The sequence below is a fragment of the Camelina sativa genome, chromosome 11 (assembly GCF_000633955.1).
Source record: "Camelina sativa cultivar DH55 chromosome 11, Cs, whole genome shotgun sequence".
NCBI classification, from domain to species: Eukaryota; Viridiplantae; Streptophyta; class Magnoliopsida; order Brassicales; family Brassicaceae; genus Camelina; species Camelina sativa.
Genome location: NC_025695.1, coordinates 3,828,841 through 3,850,565, shown reverse-complemented (window position 1 = coordinate 3,850,565; position 21,725 = coordinate 3,828,841). Strand labels below are relative to the sequence as shown.

The 21,725-nt window shown below is 39.4% G+C and overlaps 5 protein-coding genes across 10 annotated transcripts; 1 reads left to right on the top strand and 4 right to left on the bottom strand.

Annotated features, from left to right (window-relative positions):
• On the top strand, positions 3 to 2,004 carry LOC104721491 (putative pectinesterase/pectinesterase inhibitor 45). The gene is made up of 3 exons (XM_010439482.1): positions 3 to 973; positions 1,062 to 1,222; positions 1,307 to 2,004. The coding sequence occupies exons 1-3, from the start codon at positions 3 to 5 to the stop codon at positions 2,002 to 2,004; spliced, it is 1,830 nt and encodes a 609-aa protein (XP_010437784.1).
• On the bottom strand, positions 2,630 to 5,129 carry LOC104721490 (cell division cycle 20.2, cofactor of APC complex-like). The gene is made up of 5 exons (XM_010439481.2): positions 4,719 to 5,129; positions 4,151 to 4,429; positions 3,768 to 4,037; positions 3,090 to 3,671; positions 2,630 to 2,987 (listed from the first exon to the last, which is right to left on the bottom strand). Exons 1-5 carry the CDS (start codon positions 4,812 to 4,814, stop codon positions 2,844 to 2,846), a joined length of 1,371 nt encoding a protein of 456 aa, XP_010437783.1. The 5' UTR covers positions 4,815 to 5,129; the 3' UTR covers positions 2,630 to 2,843.
• Positions 5,410 to 8,104, bottom strand: LOC104721488 (B3 domain-containing protein REM16). Of its 5 annotated transcripts, none has more exons than XM_010439479.2 (5): positions 7,914 to 8,104; positions 7,438 to 7,741; positions 7,081 to 7,260; positions 5,960 to 6,075; positions 5,410 to 5,879 (listed from the first exon to the last, which is right to left on the bottom strand). In XM_010439479.2, exons 1-5 carry the CDS (start codon positions 8,022 to 8,024, stop codon positions 5,604 to 5,606), a joined length of 987 nt encoding a protein of 328 aa, XP_010437781.1. In that variant the 5' UTR covers positions 8,025 to 8,104; the 3' UTR covers positions 5,410 to 5,603. The 5 variants fall into 5 exon arrangements, with proteins under 5 accessions (XP_010437781.1, XP_019088303.1, XP_010437778.1 ...); XM_019232758.1 differs by having other exon boundaries at positions 7,081 to 7,206; XM_010439476.2 differs by lacking the exon at positions 7,081 to 7,260 and adding an exon at positions 6,444 to 6,803.
• Positions 8,216 to 11,263, bottom strand: LOC104721489 (probable disease resistance protein At4g33300). Its single transcript, XM_010439480.2, has 5 exons — positions 10,497 to 11,263; positions 10,026 to 10,408; positions 9,573 to 9,928; positions 9,273 to 9,478; positions 8,216 to 9,158 (listed from the first exon to the last, which is right to left on the bottom strand). Exons 1-5 carry the CDS (start codon positions 11,179 to 11,181, stop codon positions 8,329 to 8,331), a joined length of 2,460 nt encoding a protein of 819 aa, XP_010437782.1. The 5' UTR covers positions 11,182 to 11,263; the 3' UTR covers positions 8,216 to 8,328.
• LOC104721487 (UDP-glucuronate:xylan alpha-glucuronosyltransferase 2-like) lies at positions 12,767 to 15,887 on the bottom strand. 2 transcript variants are annotated; one of them, XM_010439474.2, is made up of 4 exons: positions 15,669 to 15,887; positions 14,918 to 15,572; positions 13,437 to 13,962; positions 12,767 to 13,321 (listed from the first exon to the last, which is right to left on the bottom strand). In XM_010439474.2, the coding sequence occupies exons 1-4, from the start codon at positions 15,885 to 15,887 to the stop codon at positions 12,898 to 12,900; spliced, it is 1,824 nt and encodes a 607-aa protein (XP_010437776.1). In that variant the 3' UTR covers positions 12,767 to 12,897. The 2 variants fall into 2 exon arrangements, with proteins under 2 accessions (XP_010437776.1, XP_010437777.1); XM_010439475.2 differs by having other exon boundaries at positions 15,664 to 15,783.

Genomic DNA, 21,725 nt, shown 5'->3' with positions numbered 1-21,725 from the left:
AAATGGCTTTTCAAGACTTCGACAAGATTCAAGAACGCGTAAATGCAGAGAGAAAACGTAAATTCAGGAAGAGAATCATCTTGGGATTCGTCTCTGCGCTTGTTGTTGTTGCTGCCATTATTGGAGGTGCTTTTGCTTATGTTACATATGGAAACAAAACTCATGAACAAGCGAAAACTACAAACAACAAAACCAAGGATACCCCCAAGAAAAGCGAGAGCCCTAGCCAGAAACCTCCATCATCCGCTGCACAAACTGTGAAACCTGGCCAAGTCGATAAAATTATCCAAACTCTTTGCCATTCAACTCTTTACAAACCAGTTTGCGAGAAAACTCTTAAAAATGGGACAAAGAAAGATACTCCTTTATCTGATCCTAGGAGACTTTTAGAATCTGCGATTGTAGCTGTCAATGAAGATCTAGACAGAGTATTCAAAAAGGTTTTGAGCCTGAAAACAGAGAACAAAGACGACAAAGACGCTATAGCGCAGTGCAAGTTGCTTGTGGATGAAGCTAAGGAAGAACTTGGCACCTCTGCGAAAAGAATCAACGACACTGAGGTTAATAACTTTGCGAAAGTAGCTCCCTATTTGGACAGTTGGCTAAGCGCAGTCATGTCTTATCAAGAGTCATGTGTCGATGGATTTGAAGAAGGGAAACTCAAAACCGAGATACGTAAGAATTTCAATTCTTCTCAAGTTTTGACAAGCAATTCACTCGCGATGATAAAATCTTTAGACGGATACCTTACCTCGGTTCCAAAGGTTAAAACGCGACATCTTCTTGAATCAAGATCTTTAGCTGTACAAACAGATCATACTACGTCTTGGTTAAGCAAGAAGGAGAGACGAATGTTAAAAGCTGTTGATGTGAAAGCTTTGAAACCTAATGCTACAGTTGCTAAAGATGGCAGCGGAAAGTTCACAACCATTAACGATGCACTTAAAGCCATGCCTGCTAAGTACCAAGGAAGGTACTTAACCGTCTCATAATAATGCTTCATATTTTATAAACAAGGCTTCCAGCTAGGCCTAGGCTTTATGCTTCATATCTTTTTGTAGGTATATTATCTATGTCAAACATGGAGTTTATGATGAATCTGTGATTGTTGACAAGAAGAAAGCTAATGTTACAATGATCGGTGATGGATCACAGAAGACGATCGTGACGGGAAACAAAAGCCACGCTAAGAAAATTCAAACGTTCCTCACAGCAACATTTGGTATAACCCTAATTTTGCTTAGAATATTTCAAAGAGACAACTGAGAGGTGCAATAACCTTATTTGTGCTTGGTTTACTTTATAGTGGCACAAGGAGAAGGATTCATGGCACAATCCATGGGGTTTAGGAACACGGCTGGGCCAGAGGGACACCAAGCGGTCGCAATACGTGTCCAATCCGACCGTTCGGTTTTCCTAAACTGTCGATTTGAAGGTTACCAAGACACATTACACGCGTACACGCACCGCCAATATTACAAAAGTTGTGTTATTGTCGGAACAGTCGACTTCATCTTTGGTGATGCGGCCGCCATATTCCAGAACTGTGACATCTTTATCAGAAAAGGTTCACCAGGTCAGAAGAACACGGTGACGGCTCAAGGACGAGTGGATAAGTTTCAGACGACAGGCTTTGTGATTCACAATTGTACAATAGCTCCAAACGAAGATCTGAAACCCGCAAAGGCACAGTTCAAGAGCTACCTTGGCCGGCCGTGGAAAAAACATTCTCGAACCGTCGTGATGGAATCAACAATCGAGGATGTGATCGATCCTGTTGGTTGGTTGAGATGGCAAGAGACGGATTATGCTGTCGATACATTATTTTACGCGGAATACAAGAACGACGGTCCAAGCGGAGCAACCGCTTCTAGGGTTAAGTGGCCTGGTTTTAGGGTTATTAAAAAGGAAGAAGCGATGAAATATACGGTGGGACCATTCTTACAAGGGGAATGGATCAATGGGATAGGGTCTCCGGTTAAGTTTGGCCTTTATGAAGCTTGATACTTGCTATAGACGTAAGGTGGTGACTTGTTTTGTTTTTCTTTTAATTGATGTGGGTAAAGATGATATTCCATCTTGGAAAATACAAGATTATAGAACATAAACATAGTTGAGGTAAAGTTGAGTTACGATAGCTGTCAAAAAAAAAAAAGAAAAAAAAAATAAATAAATAAGGGCTTCTAATTTAAAACTAATTGGAAGAGGAAATTGTTTTGGCGAAAAAATGAGTTCAAATTGGTTTTGGAATTGTTACCATCCTAGGGGAGCCTTTGAACCTTTAAACCGGACAGAGCTTACAACTTCTCCGTGGGATGAGAATCTTTGTTTAGATGTGTTTGTCCATTTTGAATATTTGTTTTTTTTTCCCTAGTTAACCTCAAAAGTACCAGTTATTCATATTATTAATAACTTTTAAAAGTTAAAAGTACATAATTCATTTTCAAAACTGCCTACTTTACTAGTATACTAAATCCAAAATAATATCATGAGATTGATCAAAAACTCTACAAAACTCCTTACCATATAAAAGTGTGCATAGTAGTCTGATAAAAATTAATGAGGTTTCAAGATTGATGAAGCTTTCTAACCATATAATGTGTGCATAGTTCTTGTATCATCTGACACATGTAAAATAAAATCTTTCTATTCAGCATTCTGCAAAGCAATTAAGTTTGACTCAACAATTCACAAATATAAAAAATTGTACAAACTACTCCTTTCTTCTCAATACAGTTCATGAAGAATGAATCCGGAAAAAAAAAAAAAAAAAAGATGATTTTTTTGGCTTCTGTATTAACAACTGTCGATGGGTTTCCTTTTCGTTGTTAATCTTCACAATTTCAACGAATACGATTCACATGAGAAAATGGCTCCAAAGCAGTTTTTGGAGCAGCTTTTTTGGTGGTCTCTGGTACTCCAAAAACATTCCAAAATCTCAGAGTTTCGTCACCTGCTGCTGAAGCCACGGTACAACCATCCGGACTCTGTAAAAAAATACAACAAACAACACAACTTTTAGGGCCAAAGACCTCACAACACAAAGCTACTTGGCAGCTAAAGATAAAGAAGATTTGATTTATATTTACCTGAGCCATATATAGGACTCTTGATGTATGACCGGTGAGCTCAGCCATTTTCACCATGGATGGGTACTTCCAGAGTGTAAGCTGATTCTGCGTAAACCCATGTGAACTAAGCAACTCTCTTTCATTCTTGCTCCATAACAACGAACAAACTTGGGAACCAGTGTCTACTGAATTCAGGCAAGCTCCGGTGTGACTGTTCCAGAACTTGATGGTCCTGTCTCCTCCACCACCACCAGTAGCAAGCAAATTCGCTTGGAAAGGGCACCACGCAAGAGCTTTCACAGCAGATGTATGTTCCTCAAGCCTGTGCAGCCATTGTGTGGTTGAGTTTGAGGAGGCGACAGAACGATCCCATATGTGCACCACATTGTCGTTGCCACCACTCGCTAGCTGCTGTCCAGATCCTGACCACTTCAGACCACAAACCTCTTGAGTGTGACCTCTGTAAGTTTCCACAATATGTGATCTGATCCGTACATCGTTGTTGACAATCTGCCCGTCCATTCCTCCAGTAGTCAGGATGTGATTGTTCCATGCCAATGATCCTACTCTTGATTGGTGGCAACCATTCAATGTTCTCAGCTGCAGAAATATGATAAACACATTAGGTCAAGGGTTAAAACATGAAAACCAGGTTATTGATATCTAAACAGAAGAGTAAGGGATTTGAGTAATTACTTGGCGGTTAGAAGCAGAATCCCAGAGCTGGACTTCAGAGTTGTTGAGTCCAATAGCAACATGACGACCATCAGGCGCCCAGTTGATACTTGTAACAGGTCCCTTCTCTTCATCGATGGTGACAAGCTCGGATGTAGAACCAGTGGAAGCATCCCATAAGTAGACAGTGTGGTCCAAGGCTATGGCCAAGACATTTGCACTTCCCCAATCAAGCAAGTTGAGGTAGAAATCATCCACAATGTCAGGTGCATCCAAGGTTCTCTCAGAAGTCTATAATTACAACATAGAGAATAACAACAGTCAGATCAATACAAACTCCAATCCAAAGCAACAAGTAACTGGGTTCTTTTCATTCAAACTCAATAATCAAAAACATAACATACCTGAGGAATGTATCTGCGAGGCTTTACAGATTTAGGCTGCTGGTGAAGAGAAGCAGAGTGATGGGTGGGAAGAAGATCTACAGGAGCTTGAGGTTTGTTTCTGAAGGCGAGGATCCGAGTGTGGTTGAGGTTCATGGTCTCAGCTAACTGCTTCCTGTAGGCCTCCTTGGATGGTGAACTAACCGCTGCTGATTGATCCTTACCTTTTCTACCTTCCATAAGGGCGTAGTGTGCATAATCGAAATCCATAGCTGATCTGTTGGGTATGAACCTGTCCAGCTGGTGGAAGATAACATAATCAAATCAGTACAATTCAATCAATATCACAATCTTCACAAATCGAAATCAGCAGAACAGAATCATAAAACCCCCCCAAATCGAAACCCTAATTCGTAATAACAGAACGGGATCAAGTAAATTACATCGGTTCTGAAGAATAATCATAAAAAACCCCCAAATCGAAACCCTAATTCGTAATGGTAGAACGGAATCATGTAAATTGCATCGGTTCTGAAGAATCAAAAACCCTAAATTGAAACGACAGTAAAGAATAAAAGCATAAACTTACGTTTTCCTTGGAACTTTTCCTGGGAAGGAAGTGTTCTTGAAGAGGGCAACGAGTCTGCGCCTTTAAGTAAGAAGGAGTGCTCATACCTGCATCCATATTATCACCAAAAACACACACAACAAAGATAACAAACAAAAACAATCCAAACAAACAGCAAAAACACAATAACGATGATGATATAATACGAAAAACGGATTAAAAGATCTCAATCAGAGAAAGACGAATCTCAATCAAACAATGGCAGAGACGGAATCGTAAGTAAATTCAAGATTAGAGCAGAGAGCGCGAGAGAAAGCGGGAGAGATGAGTTTCGTCGCTGATTAGATGATTGAGACGGTGGTGATAGATTTGGGGATTTTATATAGCATCGGAGTCTCTCAATTTAGGGTTTTTAATTGGAAACTCTGTAACGGCTCTATTTTGGAGAGAGACGTTATGGATATTTTATTTTGCTGGTATACTAATCTTTTATTTGTAGAATAAAAATCAGCAATTGTTAGGCTCTAAATAGTAAATATAGCAAAAGATACAACATTAATTATATCGGATTTTATATATTACAAACCAAAGCAAAACCACTTGGTTATGACATATGAGTTATGATGAACATAAAACATGACTGAACCAAAAGACAAAAAGAGTTGGTTTAGCCCCAAGTGCCCAACACGAGAGAAAAGGCAATGCAAAAAAAAACCGAAAACGAAGATGATTGAGGCTACACTAGAGGAAGCATAGTGAGAGATGATAGATTACATTACACATAATTCTTACATTAACCTTTATATATAAGTTTTCATCTACGCTAGCTACTTCTACTTACTTGCACTACCGGTTGAAAAAACAAACATTTGTTGCCTGCCTGGCTTACTTTTTTTACATATCGAGTCAACCATTGTTGCTACTTTCCGCTTCTGCAGCACGAAAAATATAGACATGGAGATGAAGCGGTTTTGTTTCAGAATTTGTTGGCTCAAACACACAGACATCACTCTCCCGCAAGTTGTTGTCTTGTACAAACTTCTTCCACCCGGTTGATATCCCACCACGACCACGTGATCCGAAAAAGTTAAACTTCATGACCCATTTCTTTTGATCCACCTGCATCACCACTTCTTGGCGTGCTAAAAGATTGTTCTTCAGGCACCATTTGTATGGGATTGTCTGTTTTTCAATAGAAAACATTACTTTTTTCTTCTTCCAATAATCAAAAGATGATACACAAAGCGATGAGAAGTCTTTACCAGAAAACACTTCGACACATGAGAGCGTTTCATGACCACCATGAAACCATCCGGCAAAACGACTCTCTGAGCCAGAGATAAGGCTTTATTGCCACCAGCTGAAATCATCTCGATGTCTTAAGATATATATTAGTATTTTTAGATGCGTAATAAAATGAGATAGAAACTGATAACTATATGAGATTAAAAGACATATGATCAAAGGCTATATAGCTAGTATTTAGTGAAGTTCGAGAACAAGAAACTGTTTGTACCAATTGAGAGAACTTTTTAATCTCCACACCTAATCTCCAGAATCATAGAATAACCAAGACTCAGGACTAAGTTACTCCAAGTTGTTATGACAGTAACATTCTCAAAACCTGAAACTCTAATTTAAACAGTTGCATGCAAAATCGAGACTAGGGTCCAGGGACAGGGCATATCAGATGAATACCAAGAAACTGGTGCAATGTGTAATCAATAAGTAAGAAGATTTTCATACCAGGTTTATGATCGAGACTATCATTACTTATTTCTCCTCGCATCTTCTTTAAACCGCTAAAGGGATACTTCTCTTTACTGACTCGTCCGGTACTAGTTGGAGAGATAACAGGAAGCTGGGCAGATGCTGTATCAATGTCAGAGTTAAAATGTTCTTCTTGATCATAACCGGTCTGAGATACTACAAGACGCGGAGTTAGCATTGTGTCAATTTCAACATCAATGTCAATGAGGTCTTCTAGCTCATTAATATCAACTACTGGAGGAGATATAAGACGTTGCTGGTTTGGTGAAGTTTCAACATCACCAGGGTTAAAATGTATCTCAGGTGATCTCGAAGAGGTAGCAGTAAAATCAGTACCTNTAGCTAGTATTTAGTGAAGTTCGAGAACAAGAAACTGTTTGTACCAATTGAGAGAACTTTTTAATCTCCACACCTAATCTCCAGAATCATAGAATAACCAAGACTCAGGACTAAGTTACTCCAAGTTGTTATGACAGTAACATTCTCAAAACCTGAAACTCTAATTTAAACAGTTGCATGCAAAATCGAGACTAGGGTCCAGGGACAGGGCATATCAGATGAATACCAAGAAACTGGTGCAATGTGTAATCAATAAGTAAGAAGATTTTCATACCAAGTTTATGATCGAGACTATCATTACTTATTTCTCCTCGCATCTTCTTTAAACCGCTAAGGGGATACTTCTCTTTACTGACTCGTCCGGTACTAGTTGGAGAGATAACAGGAAGCTGGGCTGATGCTGTATCAATGTCAGAGTTAAAATGTTCTTCTTGATCATAACCGGTCTGAGATACTACAAGACGCGGAGTTAGCATTGTGTCAATTTCAACATCAATGTCAATGAGGTCTTCTAGCTCATTATCAACTACTGGAGGAGTTATAAGACGTTGCTGGTTTGGTGTAGTTTCAAGATCAACAGGGTTAAAATGTATCTCAGGTGATCTCGAAGAGGTAGCAGTAAAATCAGTACCTTTGGTCTTGTCTGCATGTCCACATTTCCTGACGAAATAAGAAGCGGGTCTCTCACACAAGGTCTGTCCATCGAAAATCAACACTTCAAACTCAGACACTCCATGGAACTTGAAGACCAATAGATCATTCCCCTTTAGCGAATGATCTTTCACAAACTTGTCCCACCCACAACGAAATGCCAGTGTCTTTTCAACATCATCTTGCTCGACTTTCACATTGTATATAGCGCCACTTGGACTTTTGAGAGTCACAATCTGAGGTAGCTTTCTTTTGCAATGTATTGAAAACTTTTGAGGTATGACCTGCAAATTAGTTGCAAAACAAGATTAAACGAAATTGATACTTCTTATGTTTCTAAAACAGGGCAATCTCTGGATTCAAATAGACAAAACTCTAAGGAAAGTGAACACATCAAAACAAAAATAAAATCAAAGGAGGAACTGAAGAAGGATAGAGAAAGTAATAGAAACATACGAGACAATGATGGAAACCAGGAAGGAGGAGCTGAGAGAAATGAAGGGTCTGGAAATGAGTCCAGTAGAGTTCTTCTTCCCATTGCATGCAGTCCTCGCAATTCTCTTCCATCTTCTTCCTCTCTCTCTCTTGCCAGTTGCCACCACCGAGAGATATCTTTACTTTTTAAGGAATTTATTAGTGAAGATAACAATTTCATTTGTTCTTAAAGCACTAATTTTATTCCGTGAGAGAGAGAAGTCCGACTAGATTCTGAAAGCCCACGACAAGCCCAGATCATCTTTGGTCTAAGCAACAAAAACTACAGGAATTAATTACATTGAGGCAAATTAACAAGTAATTTGGTTTACGGTTTATATACAAGTTGATTAACGTAACCGACTCTGACGACAGCTTTACGGGTTTACGATCCTTACTACTCATCGAGCCAATCTAGGCTGAAACATTTCTCAGCAGCTTCAATCTTTAATCCTGGAACGGCTCTCTTAACTTCGTCCCACATAAATGCAACGTCTGTATCGCATATTACATGGCGTAGAGACTTCAGTGAAACAGCAGAGCTTGGTCTACCGGAGAAACAACATTCTCTCATGTCGATCTTCTCAAGCCTCGTTAGCTTCCCAATCTTCTCTGGAAGACAACTCAAGCTGACACATTGTGAGATGTCGAGGTATTTAAGCCGACTAAGCTCACAGATTTCTTCAGGCAATGCTTTTAACTCGGGGCATGCATATAGCCTTAGAAGCTCAAGACCTCGTAGCCTACTGAGGTTTTTGGGCAACTCACTGAGGCGTGGACAGTTTGTTATGCTTAAGGAGTTAAGAGAGGTTAGGCCGCAGATGCTTGAAGGTAGTGCCACGAGATCATCACAGTGATCTATTGTTAGATCCCCCAAGTTTGGGAAGATATCAGAGACGTCAACTCCGGTTTGATCAAAACTGTTATTGATCTTGCACAGAATCAGAGACATCTTGTGGAGATTTTTCAAGGGAATGGTTGTGTTGGAGAGTTCAGGGACATGAACCCTCTCGAGCCAGAGACTCCTTAACTTCGACAAATTGGCAAATAGTGAAAAGTCATGGAGAACCGCAGGGGACATGCCGTTGTTTATTATCACTAGGACCCTAAGCCGGCTCATCTTAGTGATAAAAGGAGGAAGGACATACTTGTCTGAAGAGAAAATCAGAATTAGAATCTCTGCCTTGGGGAACATCATGTCAAACCAATCCATTTCATTCAGCTCCCCTGCAAAAACAAAATGAAAAAAGTCCAATCCAGTATTACGATCCCGGGTCATCATCACATGAGAGAACAGAGTAATATAAAAGACTGTAAGAAAGAAAAAATAGAAACTCTTACCAGTATGGATAGAGACAATTTGGGCATCATATTGCTCATCACTGTTCCTTTCCCATTCTCTTGGAAGCACTGACTCTCTTTTTGGCATCAGCAACCTCTGTCTGCGGTTTACTTTCCCTCGGTTGCATAGATGAAGGGCTAAGTCTCGCAGAACATCATGCTGTGTCACAAATATATCATAGTGGCTTGCGTACAAAGAGCCAAGCCTGCAAATTCAGATACAGTAATAATATTATTCAAAAAACTTTTTAAATCTTATAAAAAGTGACAGCTACTACTACAAGTCATGTGATCCCTTACCGTGGATCTTTCCCAAGAGTAAGAAGATTCTTGTCTGACAAATCAACAAGAATGGCAAAAGCATTTCCTTCCTCTATATCATGTAGTTCAATCCACATGTTGATGAGAACATCAAGAGGAATCTTCCTATCTTCAGGGAATGCGCCAAGATCCAAGAAACACTCTTTGGTTGTCTGATCGAGATATTCTAGACTAGCCTCCATTTGATGAAGCAATCTAGTCTCGTGAGTTTCGTCAGCAGGTTCACCTTTTGATAACCTCTGCAATGCGCCCTCCCAATATTTTTCAGGTCGGTCTTTTAATGAAGCGCCTGTAACTTTGAGAGCCAAAGGTAGACCTTTACACTCATTAGCAACCTGTGTCAAACAGAGAAAAAAAAATCTGAGAATCGAAAAGCTTGGATATACTTTTTTGCATGTATCAGTTGGAGAAGAAAGAAACCATTGAAACTACCTGCTTAACCAGATTGCTGCAGAAACCAGAAGGGACAGATTTCTGACCGAATGCACAGAGACAGAAGAGAGAGATTGCTTCATCTTCACTTAGTACTTCCACATCATAAGTGGATTTAGGCTCTGTGAGTTTGGAACGTGAGACCACAAGTGTAGTGCAACCAGGCATCTTACGCGTCAAGTGTTCCAGCGCCTCCCTGGTCCAAACATCATCAAGAATCACTAGCTTCGGCATTCTAACCCCACCCTCAAACTCAAAATTCAAGTTTGTAACAGGATTAATAGTTTCACAACCAGTTAAAAACCCCCATATATGTGTCCTGAGCTCCTCAAGCATTGGAGATTGTGAAACAGTCAGAAACAAAATCCTGTTCTCGAAGTGACCTAAAGTAAAAAGCAGCAGTGTAAATTCACCATCCCACAAAAAAACAATCTCTAAACTAGTCAACTCAATCATCAAAACAATACTTACATCGGACTTGATCATCCCGTTCAAGCTCTTTGGCAAGAGTGGTTTTGCCAACTCCCCCCATACCACTAATCCCAAAAACCCCACCTTGAGCTTCAAACATCATCTTCTTAACCTTCCTCTTCCCCAACTCCAAACCAACCCCAAATTTCTCAGAATCATCATTGGTCTCAATCTCCATAGTAGCCTCAGCTCTCTTCATCGCATCTCTAATCAACCCACCTCCACCTATCTTCATAGAACCGACTTGCTCAATCATCCTCTCGAGGCTCTTGTCAACGCGGTCAAACCGCACATCGGAGTTAACCCGGAGAAGATGAACGTCAGCGAGGATATGCGTGTGAATCCCAGCTTTAAGGAAATTAGAAATAGTCTTCTCGAGCTTCTCCATCTTCCTCGCTAGGGTTAGCTGTCTATAGAGATTCCAACGGTGAGAGCCTAGGACTTTGTCAGTGAGTTTCTTGCCTTTCTCCAAAGATTCGAAGAGCATACGGATCTGAGTCTGGCGGTGAGGAGGTAACTCGACGCCGCTGTACTGAATCTCCTTGACCGTCGGTTGAATGGTTTCGATTAATTCGAGGAGTTGTTTTGCGGTGTTTTTGTATCTCCATGCTTTTGCTGATATCATAACGAGCTGTTTCAGTAGCTCCGTCGCTATTTCACCGGCGAAAAAATCGGTGACTGCCATTATTGCAAACGAAGGTCGATGGATGGAGCTCCACCGAGAGAGAGAGAGAGAGAGAGAGAGAGAGAGAGAGTAAACAACTAAAACGAAGTGTACAAAGTCACTTTTATTTAACCCCAAAACAAAAAAAGAATCAAATTTTGTGAAGGAAAATTTCCAAGCAAATTCGCAAGTGACAGTGACACTCTAATAGAATACAATAAGTTGACGAAGACAAATGTATACTGTTATAAACTTATAATTTTATAAATAATTGAAATATTATAAATTTTTAGAAAATTGTTACAGATTTTTTTGTTAATTTTTTAGGAGACTTGGTAAAGTCTACGGGGAGATAGGAAGTGAATTATTGGGAATACTATCTTTGTTTAATTAAATTCATATATTGTAACCACACAAGTTGTGTTCGTAGTTCACATTCATATCGTGGATGGATGACACAAAAGATTAAGACAAAATGAGACGGAGGTAGCCAACAAGATCGATCAAGGTGTACGACGTCACTATGAATATCTGATTATTTTCTGCCTATTCTTTTTTTTTTTTAATATATAAGTTTTGAAGTCAAGTCCACAAAAAGCAATACAACATTGAGAGGCAGACACACACACTAATTTGTTTGATACTTCAATATTTAGGACTACTAGAAAAATTCCAATGCATTATTGCATTGGTTATATTAATATAATATTAATATATACATTTTTCAAATTCATTTAGCAAATAAATTTTGAAATTGGAATCCATTTACAAAGAATACCATGGCATTTATTATTATTTTTAAATCTAATTAGTAAAGATAATTTTTATTTTAAACGTTTGGATTTCAAGAAATAAAGTTATGAGAAGCCTATAAATCAGTTACATTAAATTTTGTATATCACTAATTACTTACCACATTTAATTCCAAAATATATTTTCTCCTCAAATCTCCACATTACATCATAAACCTTCTTTACGTACGATGGATTATTAATAGCATTCTTCAAAGAAATAAAACCATTGTGCTTAAATATATTCTCTCCTCAAAACATATGAAATGTAATGAAAAATAATTTTGCACATGTACTCCACATACTCCTTTTCAAATATTAATCAGTTCGAATATATGGTTCTACATTCTATTTCCCATTTTTTTTTTTTTTTTCAATTTTCTTAAAAAAATGAGTGTCTTTCAGTTCTTTTTTATTTTGTGAAGAGGGTGGGAGGAGTTTTGTCCGACTTCAGGAGAATCAAAAATTGGGTATGGAAATCTACTTGATGACTCCCACTACTGCTCATAGAATCAAAAGTTTGATTATCATTTTTTTTTTCTGTATTCAGTCTTTTAGCTTCAAATTGACAAATTCAGTCATTACTCTAACTGGTGGAGATTATGCAACTTGACATTTGATTTTGAATTATCGATCTCTGTACAAATAAAATATCCATCACCTAATAGTAAACGGGCTCTTCCTGACAAAATCAAGCCCGTTTAAGTATTAGCTAGCCCATATAGACCTAACCTTTTGAATCCAGAATAGCCATCGAATATGTCAATATGATATGGGTTAGACAAAAAAAATATATATATAGCTAAAAACACGAGTTTTAAAATAAAGATGAATATTTAGCTCCAAAGAATTGTAATATCATAGACGTGGTCTACCCAGAAATAGAAAGAAGGGACAAATTGGAAAATAATGGTATCTTAGATATCGTCTCTAAATAGGAAAAAAATTAACCAATCAAATAAGAACGGCGTCGTCTTGGATCAGTAACGTTGATCTTCCAGTGGTAATCAGTGGAACCTCTAAGCCTTGCTTTCCTTCTCTCCCAATTGATCTCGGTCCTCCTCTTCTTCGTCAGCCTGCAAAACTTTTGCAAACCTTCGTCCATGGCATCGTGCACTTTCCACCACCTAACATGCGCCGCGTCGCTGGCGTACACCAACTGCTCGTCCACGTCGTAGTTGCAGTCGTAGTCTCTATAGCAAAGCCATGGTTTCCAACCTAAGTAGTGGACCGCGTAGAGCTGAGGCGGCTCCGCGGCGAAGAGGTTGTTCTTGATGTTTCTTTCGTTGGTTGTGTTCGACCAGAAGTTCTTTAGAAAGTTTACTCGTCTAGGCAATCGGTGCCACCACACGAATATCTCGTTTAGATACCTGAAAACATATGTGACAACACAACTTATATAAAATATATATATGGTTTTAATATATGTTTTTTTTTTAATATAAAGTTATAATTCAAAAAATTGTAATATTAAAAAATACTTACCCTTGATCTCCGCCGTTATATGAAACGATGTCGCTTCGTTGGCTCATGATCGTACTAAACGTACAATTAGAAGGCTCAATGACCATGACGCCGGAGTTAAATATCCATACATCATTCCCGGTGGCTGACATTTGAGGAAAATGGAAGAGAAGATCAAGGTTACGTAGAACGATGATGTCAGCGTCAATGAAGACCACTTTGTCGTAATCCGTCAACTGCCACAGTCGAAACTTGCTGTAGTTATATTCATTGTACGAGTCCTTCTCGGCGAGCGGGTTTCTGATTCGGATGATTCGACGAAGCTTCCACCCCGCGGCCGCGAGAGCTCGAAGTTTGGTAGTGGAGATGGAGTCATCGTGGAGAAGGATGAGATCGCGTTTGGTGTTTGTCTGAAGGAGGCTTTGAGCCAAAGTTATGGCACCACAGACATAAGACTCGGAAGAGTGGAGGACGGTTACGTAGGCTTCACGTTTCGGTCGTTTTGTCTCTGCTTCTATCTTTGTTAGGTCATACACTTTGTCCACACCTGCTTTTCATTTTTTTTAATTAAAATGTATTAAGTAAATACTATCATACTGTGCATGGATAAATTGTTATATATTTGTTTTTTTTTTCAGCAAAAGATAAATTGTTATATCAAACTCAAGATTTAAGGGCAAAATAGCATTTTTTTTACTGGAAAAATGAAGTATCGTATTTACAATCGTATCTAGTAAGTAATATTTAGTTGATAAACAAACAAATACACAAATTAACGAGTTGAATCTAATATAACAGCATATAAACTATCACTATTTCACTAACCTTGCTCGATGACATTCGTTTTCTTAAACCACAAGCCATTTAGCTAACTAACTCAATCCACCAAACGAATAGTGTTATTTTGAAAAGATAATTAATTAACATATTCTAATATCTCCGTAAATTAAACATGTAAGTAAGCTTGTGTTACAATTCATATTTGGTGGTTAGCTAAAAGACATACCTAAAACACAACCACTAACAAATCTAATTAACACACACCAATCATTTATAAGCAAAGTAACGAAACATATCGAGTTCTTTTATATTACACAATAAAGTTGGTACCTTTCACATCAATTTCACGGAAGCAAGTACTTTTATGTTACAATGTCTTATTCACTTCATAGCTCATCTGACACACTTTCGAGTTTCGACTATAGATCATTTTTACGCTTTCGCCACAAAACTCGGTTAATTCGATTTCAAGTTCAGTTCGACTTATATTTTCTGTTTTGGTTAGTTTAACTCGGAAATTTATTTTATAACCAAATTCAAAAACAAACGAGTGAAAAATTTGCTAATGATATATAGTCTAAATATATTAAGAATAAGACAAAAACAAAAAAGTCTTTGGTTTCATCATAATTTGGTTATTTATATATACGGTTCATCGTAATGTTCTCTTTAGTTTTGCGTGGTTTACTTATAGTTACTTTTGCTAAAATTATAAAGATTACCTTGTGATGCCCACAAAGGAAGAGCAAGATTGCAAGATCCGATTGGCAAACTAAGCTTCTGTTGTAACCTAACCACCTCAGGCCGATACAACCACCAATCTGACTCCCTCTTCTCCAAATCATCACACCGGAAAATCTCAATCATCGGTTGACATTTGCTCCAAAACAGGACTTTGCTTTTCCATGTCCAGTCCGTCTTCCCTTTCTTGGCTGCCAAGTTAGCCGCTACTAGGTTCACTTGCAATCTCAAAATCTCTCTTCGCCACCCTTCTTCAGGGTAATTACAAGGCAGTTTCACTACTATCAAATCCAACTTCTCTAAGCTTTCGAAATCAGGCATTGGTATCTCAGGACATGTGGGAACCTCGGTTTCTTCCTCTTCATCTATCCACTCGGGGAATAAGTCTTGCCATTTGAACAGCTTAGAGACACGCTCAAAATATATGTGAACCGCTTCGCCATAACGTTTCCAATCAGTAAGATCATATTCATCCATGTTCACCATCCCTATCTTTGTTTTCCTTAACCCTCTTGTTAATATCTCCTCCATGAAGCTTGGTGCCTCCAGCTTGGTTTGGTTACTAGCGGTTAGCATATCTCTCTTGTTTATTTGGTTCTCTTCAACGAGTTCTTGCATCTTCAATCCTCTCTCCACCTGATCAAATAGCAATATAAATATATAATTAGTATGACTTTGAGCATAACATTTACCCCGATATATATATCAAAGCAAAAGGTAAACTCACCTTACCTTGGGAGTGCAATCACGAAAGGAGCATCCAACAAAGGAAGCTGCGCTGCTGAAGTAGACTGATGAAGAAGGGTGGACAAAAATGGCAGTATAGAGAAGAAAAGAGAAAGCCAACAAGACTAGATTGAAGCGTATCAGTACGGATTTGGATGGTGCCATCTTCATTAGCATCTTCATTATCGTCCTCTCGTTTCTCAAAGACAAACATTTCTCTTTCATCTTCTATATATATACTCCTAAATCAAAATATTCAAAGGTTTTAAGGGAAATTGTGTGTAGGATTATTCTTTATATACGGAGCGCGTGAAGGGTAGAGAAAAACAGAATAACAACATGGTAATTAGTACTATGTATAACAGGGTAGAGGTTGAGTTTTTGAGTAAGACGTCTAGAAGATTTTCATTGGACGTGTCAAAAGTTTTTCTTTACTCAAACACAAGCCTGATGGATTATTAATAAAACAAAGGTTTGTCGCCAACGATTTTGGGTGGATGGGATACACATAATGACATATACGTATGCCTTAAGTTACGTATTTGCTCTCTCACCTTCAACTTTAAAATGCGGGACCAAAATTACAATGTAAAGGATACTATAGTAATAGAAAAACCACCGCATTTTCTAATTACCTAACCTACATATCACATTACCTCATCCAATGCACAACCAAAAAGGGCTTCATAAAGTTTTCTACCATCATTTAATTTGGAGATACTACTACTATCAGAACATAGACATTTTGTTACCACTTTTATGATCCATTCACAATTTTTGGTAATTAACGAGGCAAATCGTGAATGCGCGCTGTTTCATTTGGAGAAGATGTGATCTCTGATAGAGACAATACAGCAACTTAGCATAAATAAAATTTTAAGTGGTAGTCGTAGCTCAATTAAATAAAAGGAAATATTATCGAAGGAACATAAATACATAATAATATATATATTTTCCACGATTTGGTGATCTTTTAAAAAATGATGTAATATATGTTATTAGAAAATAAATTCTGTAAGAAATTTATTCACAAAACCTTTACCAACTGCAACTTTTGAAAAATTGGTACAAAAGATCATAATGATGCTTCTAAGAACTTCTATGGGGTAAATGGAACATGCTTATTGGGGGAAAACGTCAAATAAACTTCTACTCCTTTTCTTTTTCTTTTTAAATATAATTTTTTTTCAAATCTTTTATGATTTGTGAAGTGTCCAAATCGTTGTGAAGGCATTCATCTTTTAAGTTGTTGACTGAAAAAAGCCTTCAAATTTGTTTTGTATTCAAAAACATTGGCAGGTCTAACTTTTGCGTGTGTAAAACTTCAAAATCTAATTAAGAAAAAAAACCTTACCATATATAATTAGTTTAGTACTATATTTTTTTGGTAATATGTAGAAATCATATAAGTATAACTGATTGGACTTCAGCTTTCGTAGTATGAGATATTCAAAAATATACGACGTGAACATCCAGAATCGACTTGCTATGGGCCTAAATTTTGAATTGAAAAAAATCGTTACTCGTAATACAATTTATTAGTAGGTACAAAGAGAGAGGCAAAATCGTCAGAATGAAAAATGCGACGGAGGAAGTCAAGCAAGCAACATGTTTAGTTCTCCTGTCAACATCGCTTACTTACGCTTACAGAAAGGATCAATGCTTTTCAAACAACCTCTCATCTCCTTTTCTTCTTCTTACTTCAATTTTTTTTGTTTTTCTTCTCAAACAGTAATAATTAATTCGTCTCAATCAGACTATCATAGATTTTAAGCTGAGATGTCACAGGGATTATGATGAGAAAGAAAGAAAGAACGATAATGAAAATAAGGAATGGTAAGACATCATAGTTTTATAATCATCGTATGTCAACCAAATTTAATGAATCATTAACCTAAACCAACATACCTCATTTAGGTGCCTCAACCTCCTTTGATTAAAATTATGTAGGCTGTTTTAATCTTATGAAAGATGGATTACACCTTGATTTTTTATACGGTTTGGTATGAAAGATCCATGAATACACGTTTATAATGTGTTAAGTGGTTAAAGAAAAACCAAGTTATTTGAACTGTGTGGAGGAAGCTGTTTTGGCAAATGATAATATTGCAAAAACTCAAAAGAAGCTGTTCTTATCAACTAAAAAAATACACACATTGTGATGCAGCGTGCATCGTCCAAGCTGTTGAACGTTAGAGTCGCTGTCGATTGTGTGTTCAACAAGCGTTGTTGCTGGTCTTTATCTTTATTTGGTTTTCTTTTGTTTTGGATAAACTCGAGTCTTTGCGTATCTTATTAGGATTAGCTCGTATCTTTTATTTCTTTGGCCTTATATAGAGTCGCAAATCTTTGTATCAATATCATTGATTTGAAGTTGAATAAAAACCAAAAAAAAGAGGCAATCTTAATTGTCCAAAGAGCTTGTGTCAATCCCTGAGAGGAGGACTCTCGTTACGTTATTGTTCCGTTCGCTTCACCATTCCCGTACCGTTCGTCCCTCCCCTCACGCCCCACCGTCTCACACACACCATGTTTCGTCATTCAAAACAGAGCACCTATCACCAACCCCCTTTTAGCTTCCGCCCCTACACCAGTTGGTATCAGAGCCTCGGCGTTCCTGGCGTTGAGTCCTGATCTGTTGTATCATGCCTCCAAAGCCTGAAACTGTTGCCGGAAATTTTCCGGATAACACCATCAACTGGGTGGAATTTTGTGATGCCTTACTCGAGTCGCAGACCGCGATGCAGAACTCCATCACGACATTAACTCAGGCTTTACTCGCCAATCATGGTGACAACAATCCACCACTTGTGGCCGCCATTGGCGGACAACCTCCTCCCCAACAAGATGTTCCAGCTGCTGACCAGAGGCTTCAACAACGAGATCTCGCCATTGTGCGACCTCAGGACCCACGCTTTCCTGACACTCGATGGGAAGCTGGGTTTCACCTAGATATTCCAGAGTTCCATGGTGGAATTCGTGGTGACTCACTATTAGACTGGATCGTTTCAGTCGAAGAGATGCTTGACTTCAAAAACGTTCCTGATGATCGAAGAGTGTCCTTGGTAGCCACAAAGTTTCGTGGCCATGCAGCCTCTTGGTGGCAGCAAACAAAACTAACCCGATCTCGCAATGGAAAGGGTGTCATTCAGTCATGGGATAAGCTTAAGAAGAAGCTTAAGGAGACGTTCATGCCTCACAACTATGACAGAACCATGTATACTAAGCTCCAAAACCTGAAGCAGGGTACTTGTTCAGTAGATGAATATGCAGAGGAGTTCTATGTGTTGCTTACCCGCAATGACGTTGCGGATAGTCAGATACAGTTGGTATCCAGGTTTATTGGTGGTCTCCGACCTCAACTGCAGAGTTCTCTCGCCCAGTTTGATCCGACCACCATCGCTGAAACCCATCGACGTGCCTCTTCTTTTGAGCAACAGTTGCGTTCTTCTCAGTGGAGTTCACCATCGTCTAAGCCTCGTTTTCCTGACCAACAAACTTCTTCGTCTTCTTCACACTTGCGGGACGGCAAGGACCTGATCAAAACAAAGCCAAAGCTTGGTTTTCGAGAAGATGAGAATGGAGTGAAGCGTTCAACTACGAATGCACTTAAGTGTTTCTCTTGTGGTGAGTTAGGGCATCGCCAGACAGCCTGTCACAATCCCCAACGTCGATCTATGCTCCTTGACGATAATGGAAACAATCTTGATGATGTCTACAATTCAACAGAGGAGGTCGACGGAGCCCAAGGTGATGATACACACCTTACCTTTGGTGACACGGGAGTCTCCTTGGTCTCTCGACGTGTGTGTGTGGCACCTCCTACTCGGACAGATAATTGGCTCCGCTACAACATTTTTAAATCCACTTGTACCATTTGTGGTCGCATATGCACTTTTATCATTGATTCAGGGAGCAGCCGTAATGTCATCTCCGAGATGGCGGTTCAAAAACTTGAATTACCTGTTGAGGCTCATCCATGCCCATACTCTCTCACGTGGCTACATGATGGCGTAGACTTGCGTGTTTCACATCGTACGTTGGTGCCATTTTCTATTGGTCCTTACTACAAGGATCGGTTCTACTTTGACATCACACCAATGGATGTGAGTCACTTGATCTTGGGTAGACCTTGGGAATATGATCGCAAGATTATACATGATGGAGCCAAGAATACCTATACGTTTCTTTGGGAGTCGGATCAGATTGTCCTGCAACCATCTCCTGACTTGACTTGCAATCCATCGCCTACCAAAGTTGAGCCTACTACTCGACCGTCCGTTTTTACACGTCTGTCTTTGCCGCCTGAAGTTTCACGACCACCACAACTGTTGTGTTCTTACACTGCTTTCAAAGAGGAATTCAAGCTTGAAGGCATGGCCTTAGCGGTGTTCACAACTCAACTCAAGTCACAACACCCGTTTTTGATACTTTTCTGCAGGAGTTTGCGGATGTTTTCCCCGCTGAGTTGCCGGATGGTCTGCCTCCGTTGCAGGATATTCAACACCACATTGACCTCACACAAGGCTTGACATTACCTAACCGCCCTCACTACCGAATGAGCCCATCAGAGCATGAGGAACTTCATCGTCAGGTTGAAGATCTCCTACGTAAAGGGTATGTTTGTGAGAGCCTCAGTCCGTGTGCCGTGCCTACGTTGCTTATTCCGAAGAAGGATGGTTCCTGGCGAATGTGTGTGGACAGTCGCGCCATTCACAAGATCATTGTGCGTTATCGTTTTCCGATTCTGCGCTTAGATGACCTTCTTGATCAAATCGGTAAAGCCTCCATCTTCTCCAAAATCGATCTCAAGAGTGGGTATAATCAAATACGTATACGTCTCGGCGATGAATGGAAGACAGCTTTCAAAACGCGGGAAGGCTTGTTCGAATGGTTAGTGATGCCTTTTGGCCTCTCCAATGCCCCTAGCACATTTATGCGTATTATGAATCAAGCTCTACGACCATTCATTGGCCGTGGTCGTGTACTTTGATGACATTCTGATTTTCAGTAAGTCTCTGATCGAACACATGCAGCATCTTCATGACGTCCTCTCGGTGTTGCGTCGAGACAAATTTTTGCAGCCCGACAGAAATGCGACTTCGGTACTTCTGAAGTTCAGTTTCTTGGCTATGTGATTTCCGATAAGGGCTTGACAGTGGACCGTGTGAAGGTTGAAGCAGTGAATTCGTGGCCCGTGCCTCTCTCTCTTACTGAGGTTCACAGATTTCACGGATTGGCTTCATTTTACCGGCGGTTTGTTCCTCACTTCAGTACTATCATGGCTCCTATCACAAGTTGCATGAAGGAGGGGAAGTTTGTATGGTCTGCAGATGCTTCCGCGGCATTTGCACTTATTAAGGAAAAGCTTACCACGGAACTGGTGTTGGTCTTACCCGACTTTGCTCTTACCTTTGAGTTGCATTGTGATGCTTCTAAATTAGGTATTGGTGTTGTACTTAGTCAACAGGTTAAACCGATCTCTTTCTGTAGTGAGAAGCTTTCTGGTGCTCGCTTGCGCTATAGCACATATGATTCTGAGTTCTATGTGATAGTTCAAGCTATTCGTCACTGGCGGCACTACTTGTTCCATAGAGATTTTGTTCTCTTTACCGATCATGACGCCCTTCGTCACTTGGATAGTCAAGCAAAGGTTTCTGCTCGGCATGCCTCTTGGATCGCGTTTCTTCAACAATTTACGTTCTCCATCTGCCACCAAGCAGGCAAGAGTAATCGTGTAGCGGATGCACTGAGTCGTCGACATGCTATGTTTGCTTTGATTCACTCAACCTTTCCGGGATTTGAGACGTTCGCATCTCTGTATGTTGCCGACCCCTTCTTCTCGCCTATTTTCCACGACGTGGAACAGGGTTTGCCTAGTGACTTCACTATTCACGAGGGTTTCTTGTTTAAAGGGTTGCGTGTGTGTATTCCTGATTGCAGTCTTTGTTTGCAGATCATTCGTGAGCTCTATAACGAGGGTCATTTTGGGTGGGATAGGACCTTGACTCTTGTCACGACATCATATTTTTGGCCCTCTGTTCGTCGTGATGTGGAACGTTT

Excerpts from the sequence above, each read along its gene's own strand:
- LOC104721491 (XM_010439482.1), top strand. The coding sequence starts at position 3 with ATGGCTTTTCAAGACTTCGACAAGATTCAAGAACGCGTAAATGCAGAG. Across the intron at positions 974-1,061 it reads CCTGCTAAGTACCAAGGAAG|GTATATTATCTATGTCAAAC; the intron begins GTACTTAACCGT and ends ATCTTTTTGTAG. Across the intron at positions 1,223-1,306 it reads GTTCCTCACAGCAACATTTG|TGGCACAAGGAGAAGGATTC; the intron begins GTATAACCCTAA and ends TTTACTTTATAG.
- LOC104721490 (XM_010439481.2), bottom strand. The coding sequence starts at position 4,814 with ATGGATGCAGGTATGAGCACTCCTTCTTACTTAAAGGCGCAGACTCGT. Across the intron at positions 4,430-4,718 it reads GGAAAAGTTCCAAGGAAAAC|CTGGACAGGTTCATACCCAA; the intron begins GTAAGTTTATGC and ends ATCTTCCACCAG. Across the intron at positions 2,988-3,089 it reads GAGTCCTATATATGGCTCAG|AGTCCGGATGGTTGTACCGT; the intron begins GTAAATATAAAT and ends ATTTTTTTACAG.
- LOC104721488 (XM_010439476.2), bottom strand. The coding sequence starts at position 8,024 with ATGGAAGAGAATTGCGAGGACTGCATGCAATGGGAAGAAGAACTCTAC. Across the intron at positions 7,742-7,913 it reads CTGGTTTCCATCATTGTCTC|GTCATACCTCAAAAGTTTTC; the intron begins GTATGTTTCTAT and ends ACTAATTTGCAG. Across the intron at positions 6,076-6,443 it reads TAGTCTCGATCATAAACCTG|ACATCGAGATGATTTCAGCT; the intron begins GTATGAAAATCT and ends ATATATCTTAAG.
- LOC104721489 (XM_010439480.2), bottom strand. The coding sequence starts at position 11,181 with ATGGCAGTCACCGATTTTTTCGCCGGTGAAATAGCGACGGAGCTACTG. Across the intron at positions 10,409-10,496 it reads ACGGGATGATCAAGTCCGAT|GTCACTTCGAGAACAGGATT; the intron begins GTAAGTATTGTT and ends TTTTTACTTTAG. Across the intron at positions 9,159-9,272 it reads AATTGTCTCTATCCATACTG|GGGAGCTGAATGAAATGGAT; the intron begins GTAAGAGTTTCT and ends TTGTTTTTGCAG.
- LOC104721487 (XM_010439474.2), bottom strand. The coding sequence starts at position 15,887 with ATGAAAGAGAAATGTTTGTCTTTGAGAAACGAGAGGACGATAATGAAG. Across the intron at positions 15,573-15,668 it reads TTCGTGATTGCACTCCCAAG|GTGGAGAGAGGATTGAAGAT; the intron begins GTAAGGTGAGTT and ends CTATTTGATCAG. Across the intron at positions 13,322-13,436 it reads TATAACGGCGGAGATCAAGG|GTATCTAAACGAGATATTCG; the intron begins GTAAGTATTTTT and ends ATATGTTTTCAG.